Source organism: Ascaphus truei, chromosome 15 (assembly GCF_040206685.1).
Source record: "Ascaphus truei isolate aAscTru1 chromosome 15, aAscTru1.hap1, whole genome shotgun sequence".
Lineage (NCBI taxonomy): Eukaryota > Metazoa > Chordata > Amphibia > Anura > Ascaphidae > Ascaphus > Ascaphus truei.
Window position 1 is genome coordinate 21,901,085 of NC_134497.1, and position 26,304 is coordinate 21,927,388.

Consider the following 26,304-nt stretch of genomic DNA (forward strand, 5'->3'; position numbering starts at 1 on the left):
TCGTTTGCCTGAATATTTGGGGGTGGGGGGGTTTGTGTGGCTTTTTTTGCCCCATTTTATATTGTAGTCTTTCTTTTTGCCAGACTAATTCCTACTTTCTGCCCATTTTACTTGCAGAGAATCCAGTTCCCAGCATTAATAATGTGCAGTTTCTCCCCCCCCCCCTCACCCACCCCAGAAGCCTTTAAGAGGTTAACTCCTATGTTAGTGTTTTGCCCCCTGAGTGCGGCCTGCTCTTTAACCCTGTGAGTGCTGGAGGGTGGCGGCCCCTTCCGACACTCCCGATCACGACTGCTTCGTCACTAGGGGAAACCACTTCCTGACAGAACGCGTCTGCGCAGAACGCGGTCTCCCCTACAAACGCCAGCAGCAAGGTTGACATAGCTACTAAGTCATGGGCCCCCTTGAGTGACATAGTAGCTACGTCCATCCACAACCAAGGGTGTGGGCTGCAAGGGGCTCTGGGGGGCTCCATTTTAACTTGCCGCTTACAGAAAATAAGAAGAGGTTTCTTAGAGGCAATTCAAGCACGAGTGTTTTTTTGCTGATTTTGGTTTGTTTTTTTTATATACGGGATTGAAGCAGGGGGTCTCCAGAGCTGAACTCCATTCATTTCAGCTTCGCGGACCCCCTGCTTCTGGAAATACAGACCTCCATAGGGGGTGTCTGTAGCCTCTTCCCTCGGCGAGCTGGGATCACTTAATGGCGGAGTTTCAAAGCTCCTGCGCCCTGCTAGCCAATAGGAAGCTGACACATCATCCAGTGCGGCTTCCTATTGGCCCACGTGACCCGAGAGCTGTGCTGAGATATCAGCGCTCCCCTTCGGAGGTCTTTATCTCTAGAAGCGGGGGGTCCCCAGAGCTGAACGTAATGGGGTTCACCTCCGGAGACCCCCCCTCCCCCCCCGCTTCAATCCTGTATTTAAAAAAATAATAAACAAAAAAAAAGTGACTTAAAAGAAAATGGCCACCTCCATGAACGTGTCGCGGTCTGTTTTTAGGTTCTCCTGGAAGGGAAGTTTAGCAACGACGAGAGCACCGCCGGCGACAAGCCAGTCACCTTCCTCTCGCTGAAGCTGAGACTGGTGAATATCCTGATAGGGGCGCTCCAGACAGAGACCGATCCCAACAACACGCAGATGATACTAGGTGTGAATGAGCTCGTGTTTCCGCCTTGTGGTGGCCGCGCGCGCGCGTGCCAGCAAAGTACGCGTCTCGGAGGCGGTGGGAAGCTCTGGGCGCAGGGGAACCGTAGAGACCAGCGGGGTCGAAATAATTGCCCTGAAACCACACATTCCTGTCCATTTCTTTACCTTAAATACAGCAATCTCCACTAATCCTTTTTCTAAACCAGGGGTGGGGGGGCGGTTTGGCATTTTTGGAGATTTTAAAATGGCACGTTTCCCCCCCCCCCTCCCCCCACCATTTTAATTATTAGTTTTTATTACTTAAACTACCAACAGTTCAGAGCTGAAAGCTGTATGTGAACAGGATAGCGCGATTTAAGGATGTGTAGTCTTGCTCTAGGACAGGTGGCCAACTCCAGTCCTCAAGGGCTACTAACAGGTCAAGTTTTCAGGATATCCCTGCTTCAGCACAGGTAGCTCAATCAGTCCCAGCCTCCGCATGAGTGGCTCAATCAGTCCCTGCTTCAGAACAAGTGGCTCAGTCTTCGACTGATCCGCTGATTGCGCCACCTGTGCTGAAGCAGGAATATCCTGAAAAACTGACCTGTTGCTAGCCCTTGAGGACTGGAGTTGGCTATCCCTGCTCTAGGGGAAGTTTTAGCGGGGTTAGCGTTGGCGCGAGGGTGGGGGTCGGACCTGGATATAAGCAGGACGACAGGAGTGTAGAGATCTGTGCCGGTTTCTTATTAAATTCTGTACTTATTATCCGGAGCGGCGAGGCTGGAGCGGTCGTCATGCGAAAACACTGGATCGTGCGGTCTAATTTCTGCGTCTTGTGTTCTGTGTTTTCCAGGCGCGATGTTAAACATCGTTCAGGACTCTGCGTTTCTTGAAGCGACCGGTAGTCAGGTGGAAATGGTAAGGAATATTTCAGCCGGGGGAGGCCGCTGGCTTGATACGATCTGCGCTCCTGGGGAATGTCGCCGTCCTGTTCCGTGCATGTGATTTTAATGCACTGTGTGTCACGTTTGCCAGATGTGCCTGCAACTTTCTTTGGCATTGAGGGGCCGGCGTGATGGCGCAGAGCCACTGCGCCGATCCCCTCGGTTAGTGGCCCCCGCACTCTTCCCCTCAACAATGACACAGATTGCCGGGAGAGCGCATGGGGCCTCTCTATCTGCCTGTTAGGTGACTCCAATTGGAGTCTGATAGATAAATGTGAGTGCGGCACACAGGTGTGCGGGGCTGTGTGATGGGTGTATCGGACTGTGGGTTCGAAACGTCGGTTCAATGTGATATTTTTGACAATATAGCTTTTTGATGGCATGCGTCCAAGTTCAACCTGTGCTAAATTTAGACAACAAATACTTTATCCTATATCTATACTTGCTTATTAATCAGGAGAAAGGCAAACAAATCCCAGTGTCATATCATCCAATGATATCTCATGACGGGAAAATAAATTCCTTCCTGACTCAAGAATTATCAATCAGATTACTCCCTGTATCAACACCCTTCCCATGTTTACTTATTTGGTATATCCCTGTATACCTTTCCTTTCTAAAAAGATGTCCAACCTTTTTTTGAACAAATCTATTGTATCTGCCATCACAGTCTCCATGGGTAATGAATCCCACACTGTAACTGCCCTTACTGTAAAGAACCCTTTCCTTTGTTGCTGGTGAAATCTCCTTTCCTCCAACCTTAAGGGATGGCCCCCGACTCCTTAGTACTGCCCGTGGGATGAATAGTTCTGTTAAAAGCTCCTTGTACTGTCCCCGGATATATTTGTATATAGTAATCATATCCCGTCTTAGACACCTCTTTGCTAATGTAAATAAATCTAATTTAGCTTGCCTCTCCTCATAAATTAGATTGTCCATCCCCTTTATTAATTTGGTGGCTCTTCTCTGCACTCTCTAGTTCCATAATTTATTTTCTAAGGAGTGGTGCCCAAAATTGTACTCCATGTTCAAGATATAGTCTTACTAATGCTTTGTAAAGGGGAATAATTATGTTTACTTCCCTTCCATCCATTGCCCGTTTTGATGCAAGATAAGATCTTGTTTGCCTTTGCAGCTACTGCATTACTTTGGGCACTATTGCTAAGCCTGCTGTCTACCAGCACTCCTAAAGCCTTCTCCAAGGATGCCCCCAATTTATCCCCAAATAATTTGTAAGTTGCATGTTTATTCTTGCTTCCAAAATACGTAACCTTACATTTATCTATGTTAAACCTCATCTGCCATTTACCTGCCCAAGTTTCCAGTCTCTCCAAGTCCTTCTGGTGAGAAATTCCATCCTGGTCTGATTCTACTACCTTACACACTTTAGTGTCATCAGCAAAGATGGAGACTTTGCTCTCGATGCCAACCTCAAGGTCATTAACAAACAAGTTAAAAAGCAGGGATCCCAGTACCGATCCCTGAGGTACTCCACTCACAACTTTAGCCCAAAATAAAAAAGTTCCATTTATGTCATATTGGACTTAGTAATAAAAATATATGCACCTGGATTGAAAAATTGTTGAAGAATAGACAGAGGGGTGTCATAAATTATGACAACCCTCCATCTATTCTTCAACCAGTTTTCAATCCAGGTGCATATATTTTTACTAAGTCCAATTTGCTTTATTTTGTACACCAACCTCTTTTGTGTGAAACCGTATCAAAACCCTTTGCAAAATCTAAGTAGACCACATCAACTGCATTACCCTGATCTAAATTCCTACTTGCCTCTTCAAAGAAACAAATAAGGTTAGTTTGGCAAGATCTATCCTTCATAAATCCGTGCTGACTATTACTAATAATTTTGTTTTCCTTTAGGTATTCCTAAATATTATCCTGTATTAAACCTTCAAGTAGTTTCCCTACTATTGAAGTCAGGCTTACAGGTCTGTAATTTCCCGGTTGTGATCTAGCTCCCTTTTTAAATATAGGCACCACATCTGCTTTACGCCAATCTTGTGGAACTGAGCCTGTGGAAATGGAGTCCTTGAATATTAAATGTAATGGTTTGGCTATTACTGAACTTAACTCCTTGAGAACTCTTGGATGTATGCCATTGGGGCCAGGTGCCTTATTTACTTTCATTTTTTCAAGCTGCTATGAACTTCTTCCTCAGTTAACCAATTATTCATTAATATGGAGGTTGTGGCTCCCTTCTGCGGCACTGCTATTGCAATAGATTCTTCCCTGGTAAACACAGAGGCAAAGAATTTGTTTAATACCTCAGCTTTTTCCTTATCTCCAATAATCTGTCTGTCCATCTCATACAGAAAGGGTCCTATATTTTATTTTCTCATGTTTTTTTGTTATTAAGGTACTTAAAGAACATTTTAGGGTTGACCTTACTTTCTATTGCAATCCTTTTTTCATTATCCATTGTTGCTAATTTGATTGCCCTTTTGCAATTTGTTACATTCCTTATAATTCTGATACGATGTCTCTGTCCCTTCTGACTTAAAGAATCTAAACGCCTTCCTCTTCTTGTCCATTTCCTCCCCTACCTGTTTATTTAGCCACATTGGTTTTGACTGATTCTTTTATACTTATTACCCAAGGGTATATACACTGACGAGTGTGCTTTTCTAACAATGTTTTAAAGACTGCCCATTTATCTTCTACATTTTTCCCTGCACAAGAAATAAAAAATAAAATATATATGTATGTGTTTTTTTTTTTTCAGATAGAAAATAATCTGCTGAAAAGCCACAGCCGCACAAACAGTGGTATCAGCACAACCAGCGGGGGCAGTACTGAGCCCACCACACCTGACAGCGAGAGGCCGGCACAGGCACTGCTTCGGGATTACGGTAAGTGGGGCAGCAGGGTCTCCAACCCCTCGCTGCGAGAGAGATTGGGGGGGGGGGGGGGTCGGGAGGGTGCCATGCAAGGAAACCGTTAATCCATTTGCTGCCAGAATTTGCACCTCACCGCATCGATGTTGTGTACCTCTTACCCGAGACGGGCTAGTAAAACAGTCAGATTGAAGCCCTGTCCTGGTTTTTGAGCCTCCCTTCTACATGCAGAACCAATGTGAACGGGGACTAAAAGCACGGGCGGCCAACTCCAGTTCTTAAGGGCCACCAACAGGTCTGGTTTTCAGGCTATCCCTGCTTCACCACAGGTGGCTCAATCAGTGGCTCAGTTGAATAGCCTGTTTCGGCACAGGTGGTGCAGTCGGAGTCTGAGCCACTGATTGGGCCACCTGTGCTGAAGCAGGGATATCCTGAAAACCTGTTAGTGGCCCTTGAGGACTGGAGTTGGCCGCCCCTGACTTAGAGTGGAAACCAGAGCCCAATCTATCCTGATATTTACTCCAGTTACTGAGCGGGTTTCCAGGTGTACCTGGGGCAGTTAGAGCGCTTTCCAGGTGTACATGGGGAAGTTACTGAGCGCTTTCCAGGTGTACCTGGGGAAGTTACTGAGCGCTTTCCAGGTGTACCTGGGGAAGTTACTGAGCGCTTTCCAGGTGTACCTGGGGAAGTTACTGAGCGCTTTCCAGGTGTACCTGGGGCAGTTACTGGGCGGTTTCCAGGTGTACCTGGGGCGGTTTCCAGGTGTACCTGGGGCAGCTACTGGGCGGTTTCCAGGTGTACCTGGGGCAGTTACTGGGCGGTTTTCAGGTGTACCTGGGGCAGTTACTGGGCGGTTTCCAGGTGTACCTGGGGCAGTTACTGTGCGCTTTCCAGGTGTACCTGGGGCAGTTACTGTGCGCTTTCCAGGTGTACCTGGGGCAGCTACTGGGCGGTTTCCAGGTGTACCTGGGGCAGTTACTGACCGGGTTTCCAGGTGTACCTGGGGCAGTTACTGGGCGGGTTTCCAGGTGTACCTGGGGCAGTTACTGAGCGCTTTCCAGATGTACCCGGGGCAGTTACTGGGCGGTTTCCAGGTGTACCCGGGGCAGTCCCGCTCTGCACAGGGCTGTGGAAAGTGCACATTGAATGGAACAGAAGCCTTTTGCGCTGTCTCCCGTGTATCCTGGCAAAACCGCAGCTCGCAGAGGAAGTCTAATGCGATTTGGGCACCTCCACAGGAGGGTACATGTGTCACAAACGGCAGCGGGCGGGAAGGGGCAATGATGAGCCTGCTATAAAATCTCGTGCCCGTGTTGTACCCACAACGTCCGTAGCTATGTTGCTTTTGTTTTACTTTAACACCGCATGTGTCTATGAGCATGTGGATTTCCTGAGCCGTGTGCGTTTTGTGTGACGTCCTATCCGTAACGGCACAACCGCAGACCTGTCGGGAAGTACTCTTGGTGGTAGTCACAAAGTTGTCGCAAAATTTAAATTAGTCAAGGGCAATTAATATAATTCTGGGGCCAATAATATGTAAGCGAATAATCTCTATCAGGGGGATCACATTTTTGACGTCTGGTAATACACCCCCTGTTCACCACAAAGAAAATGGCCCATGAGCCTCTCGCTGTCTGACCAGCAAACCTTGAACACTAATATCTTCTGCAGCGGCGGCTTTCAGGCTAAGGGGCTCGTTCTATATGTGCCAAAGCAGCCATAGTAGTCGATGGGGGAATTTTGGCCGTAAACAGCCAAATCGTCCTTTTCGGCACATATAGAATCGGACCCTATAGGGATCATTCTTTAAGCTCTGTGCTGGGAGTTTTTGGCAGAAACTCTGCATTGACTTCCATGGGTATTTTTGCCTGCAAACGACCCGGTCATCTCCTTTCTGTCGCTCCACACGAAGGGGTTACAGTATATTACCGGGCACCCGTACAGAAGGGTGTAGCGTGGTTGGAGTGGTGTCCCATAGTCTGTAATAGATAGGATGCCCCCCAATGCTATGATTTTGCTAAGAAAGCAATAACTCTTAACGATCTTCTTTGCTGTTGTGTCTCCCGTAGGATTCTCAGGTACTGATCCCGGCACCCCCTTTTTATTGTAGCCCGTTTAATTTCCCCCGCGCATTACACCCACACGCCACCCCCAGTGTTTCTTCAATAAATGAACTGCTAACAATCACAGGGATGGGTTTGTGGAATGTTTCACACCGCTGCTAAATCACGTGATGTCATTGAGCAAGATTTGTGTTGCATGGGTCTGCATAGCGTGGGCGCTCACAGGGCCGTTCCTCATTCACAGCAGGTTTCAGCGGCCCGGGCCCCCCCCGGGACTAAACCACCAATTACTAAATATTATCACTTGTCTTTATTTGAAAAGCGCTTGGCTAAAGTCTGTTATATATACTATACAGCGCGTGCGCGCACACGTAGGGTTGCCAGGTGGTGTGTCCAAAAATACTGGGCACGATGGTGAAAGGTGCGACGCGCGAGAATCGTTGGTGGGGAAGAATGTTATTCATAAATGACCTGACTGTTATGTCATTGTTTCTAAATTTCACTCCAGGTATTCACCAATTTGCACCAATTTTATACTCTGTTTCGTAAAGAGTCTTGGGAGGGAGTGCACTTCTGAGGATTTTTTTAGGAAATAGACTATGAAATAGTGCAAATTGGTGCATGCTTGGAGTGAAATTTGGACAAATGATGTGAAGGTCAGATCATTTATAAATTACTGACCTGCAGTCATATTGTACACGGCGAGCAATACTAATCTTACTGCTCCCCCACAAATTCCAAGATTGTTGCACCCCTCCTCATCCTCACCCTCATCCCACTTCCCTCACCCTCTCACCACCAACCTCATCATCTCACTCCGTCCCCTCCTCCTCTCACCCCGTCCCCCTCATCCTCTCTCGCCCCCTTCCTTCATCTCCTCTCACCCACCCCCCTCCTACCTCCCTGTCATTTTCAACCCCACAGAACAGCCAGGGAAAACACACATACACACATACATACACACACACACACACACACACACACACACACACACACACACACACACACACACACACACCAGTACACATATACACACACACCAGTACAAATATATATACACACACCCCAGTACAAATATACACACACACACACACACACCAGTACACATATACACACACCAGTACAAATATATATACACACACACACACACCAGTACAAATATATACACACACACACCAGTTCAAATATACACACACACCAGTTCAAATATACACACACACCAGTTCAAATATACACACACACCAGTTCAAATATACACACACACCAGTTCAAATATACACACACACCAGTTCAAATATACACACACACCAGTTCAAATATACACACACACCAGTTCAAATATACACACACACCAGTTCAAATATACACACACACCAGTTCAAATATACACACACACCAGTTCAAATATACACACACACCAGTTCAAATATACACACACACCAGTTCAAATATACACACACACACCAGTACAAATATACACACACACACACAACAGTACAAATATATACACACACACATAAGAACAAACATAGGCAGTAGACACAGGACACAGCCTCACCCCTCTCTGCGCCATGCTTTTCCTCTGCTTTTTGGCCCCACCTCCATGTGTAATGCAGCCAATCAGGATGGAGGAAGCTGCCCAGCCCCCTAGCAGCAGCAGCCCTGCTCTATCTCTTTAGGGGAAATACCAGAAACATAATACCGGCATACACATACATGTCCCCCCCTCTCCCCTCCCCCTGCACACATACATGTTGTCGTCGTCCCTCCCCTCCGCCCGCACACATACATGTCCTCCCCTCCCCCTGCACACATACATGTTGTCGTCGTCCCTCCCCTCCGCCCGCACACATACATGTCCTGTCCTCCCCCTGCACACATACATGTTGTTGTTGTCGTCCCTCCCCCCGCACACATACATGTCCCCCCCTCTCCCCTCCCCCTGCATACATACATCATGTTGTCGTCGTCCCTCGCCTCCTCCCCTCCGCCCGCACACATACATGTCCCCCCCTCTCCCCTCCCCCTGCACACATACATGTTGTTGTCGTCGTCCCTCCCGCCCCACCCCCCTCCCCCCGCACACATACATGTCCCCCCCTCTCCCCTCTCCCCTCCCCCTGCACACATACATGTTGTTGTCGTCGTCCCTCCCGCCCCACCCCCCTCCCCCCGCACACATACATGTCCGGTATTATCTCTAATTTTTTACCGGACAGAGTAACCAAATACTGGGCTGTCCAGTTCAATACCGGACACCTGGCAACCCTACACGCACGCACACACACGCGGTGCCCAGTACACACACCCCTAAGTAAAAAAATGTCTGGTCAAATGCAGAACCAAATTGAACTAATGACACAAGTTCAGTAGATTAAAACTACGCGTTTAATTCCTTATAAAAAAATTACTTGTTTTTTAATGTATCCTAAAAATAATGACATGCACTCTACTATGAAAAAATGTGTGGTCTAACATCGGAGCAAATCTCCATCACATTGTGACTCTGTTAACCCGTTCCATGCCGGAGCCGCTGCAGCTCCGTGTGGTAAACGTGCTGTGAATGAGCTTTCCTGGCAGCGTGGTGACTTGTCGGCTGATTAACACTGCGCCCCTTACCGGCTGCGCGTGGGACAGGGTGACGGCGCCTGGCTTGTCTCTGTGCCTCTGCGCTAACGTTGGCTGCACCAGGCGCCTGGGCTGTCGGCTTCCGGTTACTAATGCCTGGTTGTTTTCCCTCCCTCGCTTTGCGCCGGTGCTGCGGTTACATCCTAGCTCTTCATACAGATACAGCCGCCGGTCTTCTCATGCGCAGCATCCACCTGGTCACCCAGAGGCTCAACTCGCAGTGGCGGCCGGACATGAGCATCTCGCTGGCTGCCCTGGAACTGCTGTCCGGACTGGCCAAGGTCAGGACCTGCTGTTTTACATTGAGATTGTGCATACAGGGGTAGCGGCGTTTTGGTCCTATTTAAAGGCTCTGTTCCGCCTGTGTTTTTCTTTCTTACATTTTGTTAGTTAATAGGAAGCAGGGGGTCTCCGGAATCTCGTTAAACCCTGCACTGGGGACCCCCTGCTTCCCTGAGATACTTGCCGGGGGACGTGCTGCTGCTACAGTCCCAAACAAAATGGAGGTCATCAGTCGGGGCTTCTCAGTGGCCTGTATTTTATTGGGGATGAGGGGGGGGGGGGGGGGTTATACCTCCATGATGTGCTGGCAACTCCTCCGGTAAGTATCTTGGGGATTCAGGAGGGTTCCCGGAGCAGAGGGTCAGCCCCAAAGACCCCTCTAGTTCAGCGTCTACGTTTTGTATCTCATGCACAGATGTGGGTAATCTGCTGGCAATTTAAACAAACCTTCGACCCCGTTCTAGACCCAGCGTAGAAACGTGAGCTCACGTTTTCCCTGCAGGACAGGGGAGCTGGGATCCCACCGCCGTGCGGGGAAACCTCCGCGCGTTCCTTGGTTCACTGACCTCCCGCCTTGCCTTTTCCCCAGGTCAGGGTGGGCATTGACTCCTCGGACAGGAAGCGGGCGGTGAGCTCCGTGTGCACGTACATTGTGTACCAATGCTCGCGGCCAGCTCCGCACCACTTGCGGGACTTGCACTCCATGATCGTGGCCGCGTTCCAGTGCCTGTGCGTCTGGCTCACTGAGCACCCGGACATGCTGAATGAAAAGGTGACCGTGCATGTGTCTAATGTATAAAAAATATATATATTATGTGCACGTGCGTACACACTGTATAAGAATATGTATATGAACTTTCAAAAATTCAAGAATTGTTGGTATTGCACAATTTGATGTATCCATTATAAAATGCGCTATGTAACCGCTCCCTATAACGTTTCCTGTTGCTCTATATAGTGCTCACTATAAATCCTCTCTAATTCCTTGTATACTGCCAATAACTGCTCCCTATTACCCCATATAACCGCTCCCTAGAACCCCTCCTATTATCCCGTATAACCGCTCCCTATAACTCCTCCTATTACCCCATATAACCGCTCCCTATAACTCCTCCTATTATCCCGTATAACCGCTACGTATAACTCCTATTACCCCATATAACCGCTCCCTATAACTCCTCCTATTACCCCATATAACCACTCCGTATAACTCCTCCTATTATCCCGTATAACCGCTCCGTATAACTCATATTACCCCATATAACTGCTCCCTATAACTCCTCCTATTACCCCATATAACCGCTCCCTATAACTCCTCCTATTATCCCGTATAACCGCTCCCTATAACTCCTCCTATTACCCCATATAACCGCTCCCTATAACTCCTCCTATTACCCCATATAAACGCTCCCTATAACTACTCCTATTACCCCATATAACCGCTCCCTAGAACCCCTCCTATTATCCCGTATAACCCCTCCCTATAACTCCTCCTATTACCCCATATAACCCCTCCCTATAATTCCTTTACTCCATATAACAGCTCCCTATAACTCTTCCTATTACCCCATATAACTGCACCCTATAACTCCTATTGCCCCATATAAGCGCTCCCTATAACTCCTATTACCCCATATAATTCCTATTACCCCATATAACTCCTATTACCCCATATAACTCCTATTACCCCATATAACTCCTATTACCCCATATAACTCCTATTACCCCATATAACTGCACCCTATAACTCCTATTGCCCCATATAAGCGCTCCCTATAACTCCTATTACCCCATATAACTCCTATTACCCCATATAACTCCTATTACCCCATATAACTGCTCCCTATAACACACGGCAAGAGAGCGTTCCTTGATGGATTGTGACGAGGAGCCGCCGGATGGAAATGCCCCTGTGCGGGGGAATACATCATATGGGGGTTTACCCGCTGAGAGCCTGTAAGGTCCCCCCTCACACCGAGCCCTTCCATCCCTTAGGACTGCCTGAAGGAGGTGCTGGAGATTGTAGAGCTGGGGATATCTGGAAGCAAGTCTAAAAACCCCGAGCAGGACGTGAGATACAAAGGGGACAAGGAACCCAATCCCGCCTCCAAGAGGGCGAAGGACGCCGCGGAAGCCACGTTAACATGGTACGCCAGGAAGGGGCATCCGGAGTCTCATTTACTAAGCTCCGTACGGCACTTTGTCAGCCATTCATCTCCCCGGGCCAGAAATTCCCCTAAAGGGTCAGCCCCACGGAGCCCGCCAAGAAGAAAAAAACCTAAAGAATTGAAGTCGAATTGGCTTCTCTAAACTAATCCGACCATACTAATAGCAAAGATTTGGCTGCTTTGATTTGTTGGATATCATTTCCACCTTACATTTCACAGGAGCCCCTGATGCGCAAGTGTTTGTCCAGAAGAGATTTTCTTTACCCTTAGCCCACCTTGTCCTTATCAGAGTCAGTGAGTGAAGATAAGGGGTGGAGGAGTGGGGACTCTGCCTGTGCAAACTCTTGTTGATCACACACAGAAGGGAGCAGCCAGAGGGAAATCAAACCCCCCCCCCCCAAGTCTCCCCTCACCACGCTTACAAACTAACTTAAAAAATGGTTTAAAAATACTTGTCAGATTTTTTTTTTTGGGGGGGGGGCGCAAAGGCATCACTCACCAAGATGTGACCCATTAACCATGTCACTGCCATTAGTACACTGTCCTTCTAGGGGGGACTGACCCTTTAAACATGTCACTGCCACTTTGCGAGATTTTTATTGGGGGGGGGGGGGGTGGCGTGGGCAGTGCAGAGGTCCCACGCTCTTCCCCAAGGCATTTAAATTAAATGCCGGGGGACCGCACAAGGCCTCTGCAACCTCAACTTACCGAGATTCAGCCGGCTCAGGACGCGTGACCATGGCGACGCAGCGTCATGTGACATCACTCCACATGTACCCGCGGCGTCATTTGATGCCACATTGCCATGGGAACGTGATGTCAATTGACGCCGCGAGTGACGTGATACAGGACCCCGCAACGTCATTTGACGCCTAACTGAAGTAAGGGGGGGGGGGGGCGGGAGAATGGAGGAGAGCAGGCAGGGGGGCGCAGCAAGAAAAGTTTGCGCACCCCTGCCTTAAGACACTGCTTAGTACATAATACATGTTTCCCTAAAAGTGGTCTTATGTAAGCAACATTTACAGAAGTTTCAGAGCAGTAACAAAACTGCCATGCAATGCATATTTGGAATGTCCGTTTCATCATTTTAAGAGGAGTTAAATAACTCTGCAAGTTAAGGCCTGAAAACATAACGTCATAAAGCAGAATGCCGTGCGTTCCAGCGTGCGCGCCGAACGTTCCAGCGTGCGCGCCGGGCGTTCCAGCGTGCGCGCCGGGCGTTCCTTCGTGCGCTCCGGCCGTTCCAACGTGCGCGCCGGGCGTTCCAGCGTGCGCGCCGGGCGTTCCAGCGTGCGCGCCGGGCGTTCCTTCGTGCGCGCCGGGCGTTCCAGCGTGCGCGCCGGGCGTTCCAGCGTGCGCGCCGGGCGTTCCAGCGTGCGCGCCGGGCGTTCCAGCGTGCGCGCCGGGCGTTCCAGCGTGCGCGCCGGGCGTTCCAGCGTGCGCGCCGGGCGTTCCAGCGTGCGCGCCGGGCGTTCCTTTTTCTCGTACAGAGGGAGTAATTCCCGACGGATTCCAGCATGGGATCAGGCCGTGTTTAGGAAATCACAGCAACAGAAAATCAAAAAAAGCTTCCCACCAATATTTAACCCCTTCACTGCCACAGGGTCCCGCTGCGCAATCCTGCATTGAATGAGCACATGTAGAAAACTAGGGATTAAACAAGTCATTGCAAAACTTTCCTTTACGTTCACTTCTGTTACGGGACAAGTGAGACTGTAGTGTTAAAGGACATGACCTTCATAAAGCCCTCCCAATTTGCAGAGAGTCAGGCTGCAGCAATGACTGGGTTAACCTGTCCCCTCTCTCTCTCACTCTTTCCCCCCCCACCCCCCCTCCCAGTATCATGCAGGTGCTCGGAGCGTTCCCCCCTCCCAGCGGCCCGGCCTCCCCCTGCAGCCTGGTGAACGAGATGACCCTGATCACCTACTCCCGCCTGCCCAGTGTCAGCCAGTCCAGCTTCCGATACTTCGTCCTGGATAACAGCGTGGTCCTGGCCATGCTGGAGCAGCCCCTGGGGAACGAGCAGAGTAAGTCGGGGGGAGAGCGAGAGAGAGTCTGCCTTGTATCGTGACGCTAGCACTGTCACATACATATGTCACAGCACGGGTTTCCCACGGGATTCAGCAGTGCAGTTATACAGCGGCACATTGTCCCCTCCGCCCAGTTATAACGCCGAATATCAGTGCGCTTCTATAGCATTTACTGGCATTGTGGTGAAAGAATATCATATAATATGCACAGACGGGCAATGGCTACATCTCTACTGTGTTTTGCTGCACTGTCATGACATAACGCAGATCGCGTACAGTTCAGATCTATGTTGGGACATTGGCACGTATTGCAGAATCATGTAAAAATGTGTTGACTTGATGGGACCCCTTAAAATTTACAGTGACTTCACTAAGCTCCTGGTTACTTATCGTATGTACAGAAAATACTGTTGCTAAGGTAGGAGTTATTTTTAATGAATTTATAGTGATCTATATGATATTTCTAGCACAGACTGTCATTTATTAACGCCGTGAAATCACTCGTTTATTTATTTTTAAAATATGACCACAAACGAATTTTGGGGGTTAAAGCGTGATATGTCATTCCTATTCCGGTGGAATCCCAGCTCCGGGCGCCATGGGTTGGAAACATTATGCAGTTGTGAAACGGGCGGAGAATAATATGTCGCGTTCCTTTCCCTGGCGTAGAGGTTACTGCGTCGTTAACGCAACAGTCCGCAGAAGTATTTACCAGCAGAGCACTGATTTTTTTCCGAAGGTTTAAAGATTAAATGATTAGTCGCTGCATATGCTTCCTTTATACAAAGAAACCATGAAGGGAAAAGAACGAACGAAGAGTAGAGGATGAACATAGTTTGGTACTGCGTTTGCTGTAACGTATGTGTTGACAAAATGAAAGATGTCCTATAATCTCGGCATCCTTTTAACGTTCCCCGTTGGGTTTCCTGGTAATGATCTGCGATTTTAGCGTTGAGATGGGGAAGCGGAGGCAATCTGTTCCACGCACATTCTCTCCGCCCCCAGCGCGTGGCTTCTGTCGTAGTATTGGGGGTTGAGCACATTTTTGGCCTTGCCTGTTATTTTTCAGGTAGCCCCAGTCCATCCATCACGGTTCTGATCCGTGGCACGTCTGGCCGTCACGCGTGGGCTATGCAACTCTGCCACCTGCCCAGGGCAGCCCGAGCCAATCAACGGGTAAGTTTTACTTCTAAATGGTCAAAGACATGAGCATCATAGTCAGAAAGATCAATAAGACTCCAACAAGGATGCTCAGAAATATACATATATATTCAGTGTAAATGTCACATTGTAAAAAGATCGCAGTCAACAGTACTGAACGGATTATGCCATACATACGGAGGGACGGGACGGACGGACAGAGAAATATACATATCTGAGATTATAATGAAGGATAATATGTTACAAGTATAGCCGGCAGACATCCTAGTGAATGAGACGCAACGTCCCGGGCTAAGCACTTGATAAAGGGCAGTCCTTAGCCTGGTGTCGTCTCATTCACTATAGGGAAGGGGTGGCCAACTCCAGTCCCCAAGGGCCACCAACAGAGCCACCTGGGCTGAAGCCGGGAGAGCTCGAATTCCTGGCCTGTTGGTGGCCCTTGGACTAGAGTTGGCCTCCCCTGTCCTATAGTGAATGAGATGTCCACTCATTCCCTAGGGTGTCATCCTTGTTAGTGTCTCATTCATCTATTTGACTATATTACTAATTTCTTTGGGCATTTATATATTTGTTATAGCAATGAGCGAGAACATCTGCGCAATTATCCAACGTTTATATAGTACAGTATATATCCATCTCAAACTTGTTTAGTTCCCACACATTACCAGGTAGGAAGAAGCAGTTGATGTTAATCTGTTCGATTCATTAAGTTATATCTCTATCCACACCGCAGTCAACCTGGAAGCTCAATGGCCGGTTAAAGAAGTCGGTCGCCTTATTTCGGCGAATGAGGTTTTCTAAATGTTCTATTCTAATAATAAATCTTAATAAATAATTTGGTTTTCCTGTAAATAGAACCAACGTGTAATACAGGTCTGCAATGTTTGATTTGTTGCCTCCTATATATTTGACGGACAAACACGTCTCCAGTATTATCTTCCTGCGTAGGCGCCAGGCTGCACTGTAGAAGATACACATGGTATGAATGGTAGAGTGGTTAATGTACGGCTGATTTCAATCGGGCATTGTAGGACTTGGGTTATAGATCTCTGGCCCGGCAGGCCTATTACCGTCGCCTGTATTGCGATTCACATCCCTCTACTTTTAACAGATGTTTCTCCCAGAGCCAAGACCGGGGCCTAAAAATGACGTGGGGATCAAGCACAGCGTGAAGCACCGCCCGTTCCCAGAAGAGGTGGATAAGATTCCCTTCGTCAAGGCCGACCTGAGCATCCCCGATCTGCATGAGATAGTCACGGAAGAGGTAAGGGAGTCTGGATTTCTCCGGCTCGCTGACACGGCAGTCCCTGCTAGGACCCGGCTCGGCTGGAAGCAGTGGGAGGGGTCCTGGGATAGAGGTGACTGGCACCATTTAAATACAAAATGTGGATGTGTTTTTAAACTTTTAATGCCTCCATAGGTTTAAAAAGCTTCAGGGTGTTTTTACGAACTTGACCCAATATCTTTGGTGATGAGCTTTTTTTTCAGGCAAATAGTTTGCACAACCAAGTCAGCGGTGTAAGTCTGCTGCCATCATTAACCAAAGAGATAAAAGGGAAGAACTAGAAGGACCAGATAAGAATTACGCAGACCCAAAGAAAATAAAGTTACTCAGTTTTAGAAGATCTACTTTGTGGAATGATGGGACCTTTCTATGATGGCTAATTAAGTGATAAAATGTAAAAAATAAAAAACATGTTACTTTCTGTGTGTCTGTCTGTGTCCTAAATGTACACAATACATTTGTACCGGATAATATGGCTCTTTGATATTAAATATATATTTTAATTTAAATGAACACGCTTGGGGTAGACATACGGAAATCCTAAACATCAGAGAGAGCCGAGGATCTAATAGGTTGTGAGGAGTTATAGCACGTAGGAGAGTGGGGGGCACGGGGTTCTCATCTGTCATCACATTGTATGCTTCTATATACATATAGTGTGTGTGTGTGTGTGTGTGTGTGTGTGTGTGTGTGTGTGTGTGTGTGTGTGTGTGCGTCTGTCTCTGTGTGTGTGTGTGTGTGTGTGCGTGTCTGTCTCTGTCTGTCTGTCTGTCTGTCTGTGTGTCTGTCTGTGTGTCTGTCTGTCTGTCTGTCTGTGTGTCTGTGTCTGTCTGTCTGTCTGTCTGTCTGTCTTTCTGTGTGTGTCTGTCTGTCTGTCTGTCTCTGTGTGTTTGTGTGTCTGTCTGTCTGTGTGTGTTTGTGTTTGTGTGTGTGTCTGTCTTTCTGTGTGTGTGTGTCTGTCTGTCTCTGTGTGTTTGTGTGTGTGTCTGTCTTTCTGTGTGTGTCTGTGTGTGTGGTGTGTATCTGTCTCTGTGTGTGTGTCTGTCTCTGTGTGTGTGTCTGTCTCTGTGTGTGTGTCTGTCTCTGTGTGTGTGTCTGTCTCTCTGTGTGTGTGTCTGTCTCTCTGTGTGTGTGTCTGTCTCTCTGTGTGTGTGTGTGTATATATAGTAGTAGATGACATAGTCAAGTGTGTGTACTATGCTTCGTGCAATTGTTATAGAATGGTTGATGAAGTGAAGTTATTTTTGCTGTCACTGAGGAATTGGTGTTTGCTTTGTGTTTATTATAAGTTGGAAGTGAGGCATGAGAAGCTGAAGCTTGGAATGGCCAAACAGATCGCGTACGAGACGGGACTTGATCATCTGAAAGAAGAGGAGTGGAGGAAGAAATGTTACCCAGACCCCGTCACAGAGTGCAAGCCCCCCGCCGCGGCCCAGGAGTTCCAGACCGCTCGCCTGCTCCTCTCGCACTTTGGTTTCCTTTCCCTAGAGGCACTGAAAGTAAGTGGCGCGCACATCACTCGTACAGCCACCTCCAGGGTGGAATCATTGTGGTACTTTGCTGGAAGACAGGTTTCAAGGGGTTATTCTGAGACCGGGAGATGTGCACAGACGCACATTGTGACCTTGCCTGTTTGCGGCTGTAATTGAACCCATAAGTTATTGTATTGAGGCCTGTGAGTGCTAATTTGCATATCATTACCCAGAATCCCTGGCTGCAGTGGAAACATTGTATGCCAAGAGATAATAGGGAGAGGCAGGGTTGCAGACCTGTCAGACTAGTGACATTTTATTTGCTGTATTGAAGACAAACTCCCCACCTTACTAAAGGTGCCCATACCACTTTCTCACAGATAAAACACAATGGTTGTATGAGGCTGGCATTGAACCCATGGTCTTATTAATGCCTTGTTAAGCCAGAGCTGGTCAGTACGGGGAGATACAGGGTGAGATTATACGGCCCAAGATCAGACTGACTGTAGCTGCAAATGGTTAATTTTAACTGTACCAGTTGAGGTAACATTAATATGTTCTATAATGATCCCCTAACCACCATGATTCAGAAATGAACCCCCCAGTGAGAGCTTCCTTTATAATACTTGCCTCTTGCTTTTGGGTAGGAACCTACAAACAGCCACCTACCTCCTCACCTCATTGCACTGGACTCGCACATCCCTGGTTTCTTCGACGATATCGGGTACCTGGACTTGCTGCCTTGCCGTCCCTTCGATACGGTTTTCATCTTCTACATGAAGGCCGGGCAGAAAACAAGCCAAGAGGTAAGAGCAAGACCATGCGCTGGCAAACCAAAGTGAGCGAATGACCAAGGCATCTACAAACATGTGCCTTCCATTGGTTCCATTTGGTACAAGTATGGTCTACTTTATATCACACTTTCGTTAACCTCATTGAATGGAGCCAGTCCTGCCCCTCAAATGACGTAATGGGAAGATCCCGTAACAGGTTGTTGGGTGAAAGCCGGTTTTGTGGGTTTTAACGCCAACGTTGGCACTTCTGCAGATCCTGAAGAACGTCGAGTCTTCCAGTAACGTGCAGCCTCACTTCTTGGAGTTCTTGGTTTCTCTGGGTTGGCCGGTGGATGTTGGGAGGCACCCAGGTTGGACTGGCCATGTGTCCACCAGCTGGTCAATCAACTGCGGCGGCGAGACTGAGCAGCAAGAGAAAGGTAAGACTGTAAAGCAGGGGTGGCCGACTCCAGTCCTCAAGGGCCACCAACATGTCCGGTTTTAAGGATATCCCTGCTTCAGCACAGGTGGCTGTCAAGTGCTTTACACCAAAGGGAAGAAGTTTGTTTTAAAAGAAAGAATGATGTATAGTGCAGAAGGATAAGCGCATCAGTTCTTAAAGGGGAACCTGAAATTCATGCCCCTACTATAATAACAGTGGCTTGTCCCACTCTACGTGTTGGGTGAAATGTTGTTGAACTTCTTTGTAGATGAAGTGGTTTCCTCGGAAGACACGGGTGGAAGCATGTTTAACGGGGAGAAGAAAGTCCTGTATTACGCGGACGCACTGACGGAGATCGCGTTTGTTGTTCCGTCGGCTGTTGATTCTTTGAGTAAGCGCAAAGTGTTTCACATGACGTTTGCCGCATAGTGACGGCTCTGTTGCTGGTAGAAGACTCGTTCTTCAGGCGGGGTTTACGGTTAATTGTAGTTGACTGCGGCGGTATAGATACATTCACGTGTCTGATGTCTCTTTCCACCAGCGGACTCCTTGGAAAGTAATGTGTCCGAGTTGGATGGAGACTCCAATATGGATCTTTTGCCGGGGATATTGAAGCAACCTCTAACACTTGAACTTTTCCCTAACCACACAGACGGCCTCAACTCCGCACAGAGGGTACGCATTTATTTTCACCTACGTAATGATTATTGGGGTGCTAAGGATATGTAGATTCATGAATAGGATCATGTCAAGTTTTGGCGTGTGTCAATCAAGTGTTTACTTGATCATTAGCCCCCCCCCCCTGTCCCTGTTAGAGCCAATAAAGAGGAAGGAGGGAAGGGGCTTTGCCTGCGCAAACTCCTGCTCAGCACACAGTGATATCACACACAGGAAATCAAACCCCCTCCCAAGTCTCGGCTCATCGTGTTTACAAACCGAGTTTAAGAAATGATTCAAAAACACTTACAGGTGTTTCTATTACACCGGTTTAACCTATTAAACATACCACAACTGTTGCTTTGTGTTTGTCCTACTGTATGAAGGACTTTACCTTTAACCAAAAATATATTTCCAACAATAGTCTATGCTATAAATGGATCTAGACGCGCGCCCTTCAGCCAGTTCCCCAAAAGGCATCGGAAAACAAAATTGGGAGTAGAAGGTCCACGAGAGAATCGCAGCTTAGTTTAGATACGTTTGAATGCTTGGATATGCTCGCAGAACGTTATTACGAGTATTGAAAGAAGGATAATTCTGACACTGAGACGTTCCTTGAAGTAACTTCACTTTAGTAGGCTCAGTATATAATACATGGACACTGGACAAGATCATCTAAAAGCGCTTTTTCCCCGAGGAAACAACTCTGCAGAGACTGAACTACAATATAGTACTTGTACTGTCCCTAAAAACACCGTTCCATGAGAACAGTCCCAGCCAATCAGGGCTATGTCCACTATGCGATATCGGCTATATGTCTTGCAAGATCAGCATACACACAACGTCCTGTAGATGTCGCTGTTGACCATAGTATTAACCTCCATTATGAATCTGTTCCATTAACAGATCAACACAGATGAGTAGGGGTTAAAGCTGCAGTTCGAGCAATATCCTACATGTGCGGTTCTGTACTGTGAGAAAATACTTGTAGCATTTAAAAGTTAAAACAAAAATGTTTTAAAGACATTTTTAATGTTTCTAATGTAGGAAGAATTTCCAAAGTGACAGCCCCTTCCCCTTCTGATCGGCTCTGGCTCTTGAGATCCGCCCCCTCTCTAGCAGTGAACCAATTGTATCTAGTAACTGCCCAGTCAATCATATTCCAGGAACTACATTGCCCACAATGCTGTGCAAAAACTGAATTAAATAGCCCAGAGCAAGCGATTGATTATAGGTGAACGGATCGATCTGCAGTTTAGCGAATCACTTGTCAGGTGTGGGGATTGTATTCATGCACATATTGAATGGCGAAAAAATATATATATATATTTATTTTTTTAAACGGCAGCTTGAACTGTGACTTTAATCCCTGGCCTATGAACGTATCTCCTTGTGCTCTTCTTTGAACGGCACCTTGGCTGCTTGGGCCTCTGCCGCTTATCTTCCTGTAGCATGACTTCTCCGTGTCTTTCCAGAGAATCAGCAGAACATGTCAGGAATACTAAGTTGGCAAAAGATGCGATAGCAGAAATGTGTCTCATAGATTCAATTCTGTATTACATACAGAATACATATTCCTTACAAGTATAAAAGTGTGTGTGTGTGTGTGTGTGTGTGTGTGTGTGTGTGTGTGTGTACCTGATCTTACACAGGAGTTGACTTTACAAAATTGCACTTGGCTGCCTGAGCAGCTACAATGAAATCAGCAGAAGCAGAGACTCCCAAGGTCCGCATGGCGGGTCAGATGTGTCCTGCGGGTTGCCAGTCGGAGAACCCGGACTAATGCGTCAATGTTCTCTTGCGATCGGTACCCTGAGCATGCCGCCGTTTCACCACATGCTTTATCCTGTTTCAGCTGAGTCCCACGTCTCGCACGAAGAAGCTACCGCATGGACGGACTGTCCCACCCATGGGCCCCGAGACCAAGGTGGCTGTTGTGTGGCTGGAGCAATACGACGATCTAGGTATTGGTTTGTACTCTCTCTGATTCTGATAACACCGAATTGTCACATTCCTATGTAGCATGGATGGCTGTCTCCAGGGGATTAACATTGCGGGGCTTCTGATCCAGAAGCATGGACACCCTCCACCCCCATCTCCCCTGCCGCCTAGCGGCGTGACCGCGGCATACACCGTCTCCGAAGCCGCGGCTTTTTGCTCTTTCGACTGCGGTTCCTGAGACTGGAAGTCTCTTAGATCTGTAGGTTATGATCAGGAAACATTAGGAGGGCACTTACAAGGCATCAGGAACATCATTTCCAATCGATTTAGAAGCCAGGGACACATTGCCACTGAAATCCCGCTTGTGTGTGAAGTCTGCGTTATTAGTAGGAAACTGGCATGGGATTGAGCAGCAGCCACCGCGTAAAATTCCCCACGCTGGTAAATATTTGGTTACAAGGGAAGTGCAGGAAAGAATGGATTGACCCGGCAGAACTTAAAGTTCTGAAAAGGAAAAGCTATTCATTTCTCAAAAAGTAAACATTCCACTCTAAGAATTTACTTTTCTTTCTCATATTGCTAAGTTTTTATTATCATTTTTTATTATGTGAATGGAACTTGAAACAGTGCAATTCTTCTTATCAAAAAATAATTATCTTCTATAAACAAATGTAATCAAATATCTACCAAAAATGTGTCTGTTTGGGTTTCTTTGCAAATTAAAAATAGTTTTCCTTTTATCTGGGTCTCTGAACAGGGGGCGCTTGTTAATCAAGTGTTTGCTCCGCCTCTCGCCCACCCTGTCCCTGTTAGAGCCAATAAAGATAAGGAGAGAGGGGGCTTTGCCTGCGTAAACTTCTACACGGCACATAGTGATATCACTCGGAGGGAATCAAACCCCCTCCCAAGTCTCGGCTCATCGTGTTTACTAGCCGACTTCAACAAATATATATATTTAAAATACTTTTAGGCGTCTGATGCTCGTTCCAACATGTCGCTGCCATTAGTTCACTTTGGTCCTAGGACGGGCATCACTCACAGTTGCAGAGAACCGCAGTCATTTTAAATGCTCCCAAAAACCAGTACAAGCCGGTACTAAGGCATAGCAACAGGTAGAGGACTACGTAACTCCATGGGACCTGCAATGCATTGCTTACACAGTGACACTTAAACCGACTTCATAATGTCTATCCCACCTAGAAAACTTCCCCCTGTCGGACCTGACTACAGAAACCAGCACTGGGATAGAGGCCACGGCAAACAGCAGCACTTCTCTCAGGTAATCACACCTAGCTAATCCACGTCGCCCTGTAACTGCCACTAACCATAATCGCTGCATAGGTGGCCCATGTCCTGAGCTCATTCCCATCTCGCCAAAAACAAACTCCGGTCTCCCGAATGGATCAGCGGTCCCAGACCGAAGGGGAAAGCCCACCGGTGGCTCTTAGAATATAGCATGTATGCAGGCTGCAGCCGTGTCCTAACCGGGCGTAAAACATGTCCTTGTTATTTAGGAACAACGCACCTGAAAAAGAGGTCCCTGTGATATTTATCCACCCCTTGTACACTGGCCAGTTCCGGGTCAAAGTACACGGAGCTGCCGGGAAGTTCAACATGGTGATTCCACTGGTGGATGGGATGGTGGTCAGTAGGAGAGCCCTGGGTGAGATTAAGAGCAACCATTTAAAGTTAATCTATCTGTCACTCGCACTCTGTATATACCGCTCCCTCTCCTCTTCTCCCCCCCCCCTCACTAACTCATATGCTTTCTTTACACCCCCTTTCTTTTTATCCTTTCTACTCGCCCTATATATCTCTGTACGACCAAATCTCTCACACTACTATTTTCACACCCTCTCCTCTAGATGTCCTTCCCTTCAGTCACCTTATGTCCTTTAATCTCTCTAGCGCTGTCTCTATCCATGTGATCTCACTTTTCTCGTTGTGTCCGCTCGTCCCGCCCCATGAGATGCAGAGAAAATTAAAAAAATGGTGGCCTATTTGCCCAAGGGTTTTCAAATAAGGGAAAGGGACACGGTGTACGGTCCTTTGTGTGCATTCACTCTGTGCTTGTGTAGTGTCTGCATCTTCTCCTTGAGGGTGGCAGATCTGAATATCTAATCTTTCCGTCCCTTGGGTTTCCAGGCTTCTTAGTGAGGCAGACGGTCATCAACATCTGTCGGAGGAAGAGACTGGAGAGCGACTCGTACAACCCCCCGCACGTCCGCCGGAAGCAGAAAATCACCGAGCTCGTCAACAAATACAGGAACAAGCAGCTGGAGCCCGAGTTTTATACCTCACTTTTCCACGAGGTCGGCCCGAGGAGCTGCAGCCCTTAATCCGGACCGTTCCAGGGCCCGCGAGGTTCAGGACCACCGCCCTGACCTGGGTATCTACGGCAGAGTTTGGAAACCAAAAAACAAAGAGGAGATGATGCACTGGGACGTCTGTTGGAGCCGCCATCCTTCCCAGGCCGCTGGTAATCCAACCGACCGTGTCTCCTCGCAGAACATTTGCACCGGTGGTGGATGTCGGGGGGGAAGCCACCCCACCACCCACTTAGACTCGTCTGTTATGCTGCATGTGGATCCTTAGCACAGTGTGACCTGCAATGTAGAACATCGTCCTCTCACGTAGCCGAGGACACACTGCGCCCCAACAGGCTCCGGCACAGGCTTTCCCCAGTCTGACACCCCTTCCTTACTAGAGGGGGGCCAGCAAAGCATTGGCCGTATGCGATTATTACTCAGGTTGAGAGAGGCTTTAATAGTCCGACATGCAGATGGCACCCGGTGTTTGATCGAAGGGATTTAACCCCTGGGTTACTGAAGAAGGTTGCCTGACGAGCATCACGACTTGTATACAATCTTGTTTTTCGAAGCGTAGGGGGCGGAGTTTTCTTTGTTAAACTACCCGACTTCTTCGTATGGGGCACTTTACATTAGGCGGCCATTCATTACAAATAAAAGGATGCAATCTGCCGACGGCAGCTTTTCTATTCTGCACCGCGTGACTAGCCTCTCTGGCAGGGAAGGGGTTAAAGACGGGTCTCTCCAAGAGATCCCGATCTCTCGACCGAAACGTCTCTACCTTTTTTTTTTTTTATAATCCCGCGTTCTAAGCATTTTGTCTCCTGGTCCAGGCGCCTCCGTCCATATCTTTAGGCAGCGCCTACGGGAGGTCGCCATCTTAACCCCGGCCTGCGGCAAACTGCTATGTTACTTGGCCGTATTGCAGCAATGACATTTTGTTTTTTTGTATTTATTTTCTGTTTTTTGTTTCTTGGCGGTCTATAGGTTAAAGCCACCCCTTCGTCCTGTCAAATCCTAAATTGTACCTTTTTTCAAATTCTGCACAACGTTAGAACTTGGAAATGAGATCTATGAGAACGGAAATCCCCATAGAGGCCAAATGACATATATGGCGGGGATATGTTGAAGCCTTTCACTGTCGCGGGGCTGGACCCCTTGGCAGCAATAGGTTTAATAGGTGACCGATACCAATTTATTTTTATTTTTTCTTTGAATACCTTTTTTTCATGTTTTTGTAAATACCTTGAAGTTTAAGCTGGATTTACTGTCCTATCAATCTTCGCTATTCCCTTCTCCTTCTCTCACTTCCAAATCACTCCATAAATCCGACCTTCCTTGTGACCGTGGCAGAGAAAGCGAGATTGACAATCGCCCCCTTTTTTTGTCCCCAGGCAAAAGGAAACAAAACCCAGCAACGTTTTCAGTCCTTTCCACAATGATTTAAAAACAGTCCAACTTGGTATCTTCGAAGGCATAAAACACCTATTTAATCGTATTATTACTTCTTGGTAGAACTGCAACTTTAATCACCTACCGTGTACAACTATCAGAACGTGACAGTGGGAGAGGGTTATTCTGGTCTTTCATTTTCAAGCCTTTGTGTACACTGGATGAATTTCTGTGTCCTACCCAGACACCCCTTGTTATTTTTTTCCCTTCATTCCCACTGACTGTATTTTTCTGTACATAGGATCTCGGGGCAGAGTTGTAAAGACACTGTACATATAAAGATGTGGCTGTTCCCTGGTCTCCAGTAATCTCTCTCCAGTTAAGCCACAGAAGGCTTATTTGTATTTATGCCGGATTTTTTTTTTTTTTTCCTTTATCCAAAAGGAATCACATCAGATATTGAATGTAACACATTTAGTCAAAATAAATTTTAAAGAAATTCTTATTGAAATGCAGTCGTGATGTTTTCTATGAATACTTTTATTTTCAGAACCCTTTTGCCGACTGTGGGAAATTGGTAACTAGTGGGGGCAGTCTCGCATTGCGGGTCCAAGCCTTTTGTTAAACAACATAGCAGTGTAAGGGTCTTCCTTAGTGGGATTCAATTGCTGTTAAAGTAACTGTTTTACTGGTATCCTGTTAAAAAAAAATGTTTGGCTATTCTCCGGGAGAAGAGGAATTGGCACATCGGTTTATTTTTCCATCAGAGCCAACGT

At 47.4% G+C, this 26,304-nt stretch overlaps 1 protein-coding gene across 6 annotated transcripts in view; it reads left to right on the forward strand.

The window, feature by feature from the left end:
- Positions 1-26,039, forward strand: part of RALGAPB (Ral GTPase activating protein non-catalytic subunit beta) — a 67,986-nt gene extending 41,947 nt beyond the window's left edge. For 4 of the 6 annotated variants that reach the window (XM_075571923.1, XM_075571925.1, XM_075571926.1 and 1 more), the window contains 18 exons: positions 1,001-1,148; positions 1,980-2,044; positions 4,814-4,940; positions 9,764-9,897; positions 10,488-10,670; positions 11,894-12,045; positions 13,906-14,093; positions 15,166-15,272; positions 16,369-16,521; positions 17,832-18,041; positions 18,662-18,820; positions 19,062-19,227; positions 19,498-19,620; positions 19,771-19,904; positions 21,742-21,846; positions 23,024-23,106; positions 23,342-23,490; positions 23,973-26,039. In XM_075571923.1, coding sequence (XP_075428038.1) covers positions 1,001-1,148; positions 1,980-2,044; positions 4,814-4,940; positions 9,764-9,897; positions 10,488-10,670; positions 11,894-12,045; positions 13,906-14,093; positions 15,166-15,272; positions 16,369-16,521; positions 17,832-18,041; positions 18,662-18,820; positions 19,062-19,227; positions 19,498-19,620; positions 19,771-19,904; positions 21,742-21,846; positions 23,024-23,106; positions 23,342-23,490; positions 23,973-24,166 — 2,580 coding nt within the window. In that variant the 3' untranslated portion in view covers positions 24,167-26,039. The remainder of the gene's footprint in view (positions 1-1,000; positions 1,149-1,979; positions 2,045-4,813; positions 4,941-9,763; positions 9,898-10,487; positions 10,671-11,893; positions 12,046-13,905; positions 14,094-15,165; positions 15,273-16,368; positions 16,522-17,831; positions 18,042-18,661; positions 18,821-19,061; positions 19,228-19,497; positions 19,621-19,770; positions 19,905-21,741; positions 21,847-23,023; positions 23,107-23,341; positions 23,491-23,972) is intronic. The other 2 variants (XM_075571924.1, XM_075571928.1) reach the window with 1 other exon arrangement.
- Positions 26,040-26,304: the final 265 nt, after the last annotated feature.